Source organism: Montipora foliosa, chromosome 12 (assembly GCF_036669935.1).
Source record: "Montipora foliosa isolate CH-2021 chromosome 12, ASM3666993v2, whole genome shotgun sequence".
In the NCBI taxonomy this organism is placed as follows: Eukaryota; Metazoa; Cnidaria; class Anthozoa; order Scleractinia; family Acroporidae; genus Montipora; species Montipora foliosa.
In genome coordinates this window covers 19,059,910-19,064,756 of record NC_090880.1, presented here as the reverse complement: position 1 = coordinate 19,064,756, position 4,847 = coordinate 19,059,910, and the positions used below count along the sequence as shown (strand labels likewise).

The 4,847-nt window shown below is 41.5% G+C and overlaps 1 protein-coding gene across 1 annotated transcript; it reads right to left on the bottom strand.

Annotated features, from left to right (window-relative positions):
- Positions 1-1,024: 1,024 nt before the first annotated feature.
- Positions 1,025-3,128, bottom strand: LOC137979444 (uncharacterized). Its single transcript, XM_068826701.1, has 3 exons — positions 2,916-3,128; positions 2,355-2,405; positions 1,025-2,245 (listed from the first exon to the last, which is right to left on the bottom strand). Exons 1-3 carry the CDS (start codon positions 2,949-2,951, stop codon positions 1,559-1,561), a joined length of 774 nt encoding a protein of 257 aa, XP_068682802.1. The 5' UTR covers positions 2,952-3,128; the 3' UTR covers positions 1,025-1,558.
- Between the last annotated feature and the right edge of the window lie 1,719 nt (positions 3,129-4,847).

Sequence of the window (4,847 nt, the reverse complement as noted above, 5' to 3'; positions counted from 1 at the left end):
CACACGCAACAGTCCAGTAACATTCAAACTACATCAGTATGGGAACTCTCACGAGATCTACATATCAAACTGTCCATGGTCCTTTGACATGCACTTACTAAGTCTATTGGTCCTCCGCCCCCCCCCCCCCCTCCCCTCTCCCCCCAAACCAATGTTGACAATTTGATGCAAAATATACTGTGCAAGCCCTTTCCCGGCTTTTAACTAACATTGAAATGGGGGGAGGGGGGGAAAGTGGGAAGAATTTAATCTTAATAACACAGACAAATGAGAGCGTCACATTTTCCCAACGAGTTTTGTCCAAGATTGTAGCAAGCATAAACGCGGGTTTCATTTATTAAATAATGTGTGCTTACTGAATTCATTGACTTCTCTTGGCCGCATTCCACCGCGCAGAGTTCACAGGAATCTGTTCAAAAATCGATGATGTGGGTCTTTTTAGATGTGTCTACCCACATGTGGCCCAAACTCTGTGTTGTGTTTTGAATTTAGAGAGCTTGTATGGCGACGTTTATTCGATACAAATCAGAAGACTTAATAAAAGAAATAAGCATTAATGTTGCACTCACCTGTCTGTTGCCTTTTTGTTATCGTTGTTTGGTAATTTGGTACCATTCTGTCCTCTATTTCGTGAGATTCCTCAACCGAAGACCTATCTCCAAAAGAAAGACAAAGTAGGAAACGCTCGCCAGTCGATCAAGTGACTGCGGGAAGTGTGAATTCACTTACCAGGAGGACCAGACTTGAAAATAGCAGAAACATTGTCGAAGTCATTCAACTCACAACAAATTGAGCGCACAGTTCTAAGAGTGTGGAAGGCAACTGACTACAAGACTAGTGTGCACACGACAGCCTACCCCGTCATAATTAACTCTATTGTAAGGTGACCAGGGTTTTCTAACAAGGCGAACAGAAGAACAATGATGCCATGCGATGCTTCAGCCACTTGAGCAGGAGCGAAAGTATAAGAAATGGGATTTCAATGACACAAGCAGCTTAAAAGCTTCCGCTAGTGCAAATCGCTTCAATAACAAGGGCCAGGAGCCCAATGATGTGCTAATTTTATCAGTTGTTTATTCAGCCTCGTTTTATCCGCCAGTTGTTTATTGTGCGCAAGCAGTTTTTTCTCTTTCCCGACTATCTGGGAACCTGGAACAGGCTACCATAAATCACGAAATGCACTCACGTTCATACGATTTCCTATACAGAACGAATGCAATAAGTAGAAGCAGACGTATAACCTTTACGCTGGGCCCCAATTTATTCGAACTGGAAAAAAAGTAATCAACAAAAAAGAATTAGCAACAACAAGCAGCTTTGGCATGACTGTATCAATTGCCTTTTTACACTGTTGTAATTCAATATGGGAAAAGCGTTTAACAAACAAGGTGCAGATAAGTTAAACTGAGTGCAAAATCTATTGCGTTAAAATTTATCTCTCTAAATCATAAATGTTGATTGTTGACAACGAAACTATCGTTAGTCGTTTCGTCGCTTCACTGTAGAAAATTGAGTTATATACGTGGGGCTGTGATGCCCATTGTCACGTTGCAGTCAGTTAAAAGTGAGCTCCAAACCACCACTGGGTGCTGGAATTGCTTCCTTGTGTGCAGCGGAACCTGGGGTTAACTGCATTACCGTACCAACCAAAGTTGTCCTCGTTAGGTACCGAACCCGAATTCGGCTGAAAATGACAGGTGGTGGTGGCTCCACTGTCAGTGTGAAGAAACTGACCAGTAGCGTTAGTCCCCTGCCAGAAAGGTACCGTTTCGTGAATTCCAATGTGCCCCCGAATGTTGATATACTCCACTTTCTTGCATTTTTTGGCATCACTGTAATCAATAATACTAAGGTCGCTAAAAGTTCCGCGAACGTAGTCGTTGAAATCTACGCCGTGAGTAGGATAACTACGTGTTGCTCGCCAGTGAGTGGAGTGACTCTGCAGGGATCTCATTCGTGCTAAGCTCAGGCGATAGACATTCCAGTTAATAGCATACTCGTTTACAGGCGCGTCAAACTTGAGTGGTGTGTTCTTGAAAGCAGCAAGTGAGCGATATTGAGTTCCCCAAGACCAAGACATGACCAGTTCGGAATTCAGGTCACAGTAAGCTGGGAAGCTGTTTCCTGCGTTGTCATAAAGTCGGTAGATGCCACATTTGGACTCTCCTTTCAACAGATAATCCAAGCAAGAGGTAGGACGCGATACATCTGGGGTGATTGAAAATGAATTGTGACAGTTGCCTCCCTGAAATACGACAACAACCGATCCCTGAAAACACTTTTCTAGAGGGTTTTGGGTGGAGGGGGATTTTATCAGAAAATTGGTTTTATGAGTACTCAAAGTGGTATCTTACCTTACATCCCATTGCAAGATCTCCTTCTACACTGTGTTCAACTTCAAGATTCTGAAAAACAACAATTTTTTACGTTCCTGTAATTGCGGCTGCACTTGAGCGAGCATGGAAATGAGAATGACGAAGAGTGATTTTCGGATTTTTTCTTTCCCATATTGATACGCTCATTCAAATCAACGCGACCAAGACCTAGGTCTTCTTCGGCTGGGGACAATCAAGAATTTTCTCTTGTATTAGTGCTTACTGAATTTATTGACTTCTCTTGGCCTCATTCAACCGTGCAGAGTTCACAGGAATCTGTTCTAAAACTGACGCTCGGCGTCTTAAGATGTCTACAACGAATATTGATTGTAATAAATGGCATCAGATAGCTGTAAGTTCGGTTAGTTGAGCTGCGAATAGCAAAATGTCGGCTGAAGTTTGGAATATCGGGGCTAACCGTAAGCATTTCGGCGATTACCCTTTCGGGACAAGTTAAAATCGAAGTGTTCCGTAGCATGAAAACGCTTTTTATCACGGTGACTGTGGGACGATGACTGTGGGAAGTGTGAATTTACTTACCAGAAGGACGAGATCTGAAAATAGCAGAAACATCATCGAAGCCAAAAACTCACGACAAATTGAGTGCACAGTTCTAAGAGGGGAAGGCAACTGACCACAAGGCTATTCTGCACACGACAGCTTACCCTGCCAAAATTAATTCTATTGTAAGGTGACCAGGGTTTTCTAACAAGGCGAGCAGAAGAAAAATTATGAGATATTGGCTCAACGCAGGAGGTCAAGAAATTAGGGATCAATTTTTTCAATAGCATCACTTGTAGAGACAAAACAAAATATCACGAAAGCTTTCTCAAAGATAGTTAATAATAATAATAATAATAATAATAATAATAATAATAATAATAATAATAGTAATAATAATAATATTCAGCTTCAGCTCATTGTATTTTACAGTGGAATTGAATATGCACTGAAACAATCTTACATATTCCTGATATAAGTTTTGGTTGCTCAACGAGGTGAAGTACAATGATATTGTGTACTATCGTTTGTCTTCCAAATTCTTCAACAAAATTTCCGGAAATCCAAATTTAGTGTTAATTTGTTTCTTTACAGTTGCGATTCTCAAGAACTTTGTGAAAACTGGGATTTTAGTCTTGGCCTTCTCGTAGCATGTTGCTGACATTGTGATTTGACAAGAGCTTTTCTCAGGTTCAACGATGCACCGGTCCATCAGGTGTGACAATTGCCTTCTGAGCGTCAGCTTTCACGTGACTTTTGACATTCGAGTAGATCGGACATACAACACATAGCGAGATGGCGTGGTGGGCGGATATGGAATGTTTTTGCGTTGGACTTGGAAATGATACAACAAAGACATTAGTCACTTCTATGGTTAGCATTTGGCGTGGGACGCAAGAGTTTTACACTCGTATTTCGACAGGATTGACGGGGGTGAGTCAGGGTTTTTTCCATCTTCGATCACTGGGCGTACGGAAACGAAGTGCATCCCTCGCATATTAGGTTATTTGCGATATTATCTTTGTGTACTAAAATTGTAATTTAAGGTGGGTAATAAAACAGAATGAAACTGATTTTAGTGTGGTTTATTAGCTGTATCAGAGACAGTAGTCATTTCACCGTTTATTGCGAGTTGCAGAACGGTCACGACTAAACGGCGTGACACTCATTTTCTACAGTAGTGTTTGGACAACTTTTAGAACACTGGCATTTCTGAATATTATTGCTCCAAGGAATGACTTTGACTTTGTAATCAAAAAGCCCTCTGAGTTTGTGGTGGGTGTGGCTCACAACCCGCTTGCATGCATTGCGAGCACTGACTTCATGAACGTGAATAGTCTCACTCTCTGGCATCTTAAGGTTCCATTCTTTGTTTACAATTATGTAGAGATGTTTGTGCTTCTGCTATTTTCAATTTTCGAATGCCCCCATAATACACTTTGTTTGCCTCCCAAATTTTGCATAAACTGTTGTTTTCAAATGCTCTTGGGGACATTTATGCAAAACTTGGGGGCAAACAAAGTGTATTATTGGGCATTTGAAAATAGAGAATGGGTTGTAACGTACAACTTTATGGCATTTTCAACACTATCAATTTTTTTCTTGAAAAGACTCTCTTGCTCTTTGAAGCGGTTATGACCCCCAGTCCTCACATTGCCATTACTTTGTCGTGGTTCTCTCAACATACTGAGGTTAATTTCTTTATCACTGAAATACAACAATTTTCAAAATTTCTTTCGTCGAAAGGTTTGCATCAGTCTTAGAAGCAGAGCTCTCAAGTCTTAAAGTTTCCAAAGAGTGAGATGTTTGCTGGAGATTGCGGCAAAGGCGCAAGTGGCCTGTGTTTCTTGTGCCGGAGGCGCCAATTAATTCTTGGGGGCTCCGGGGGCACCCTGCCCCGGAAAATTTCTGAAATTTGCACTTCACAAATCGCTGGAACTGCACAGTTGACTCCGCCATTTTGGTTTGAGC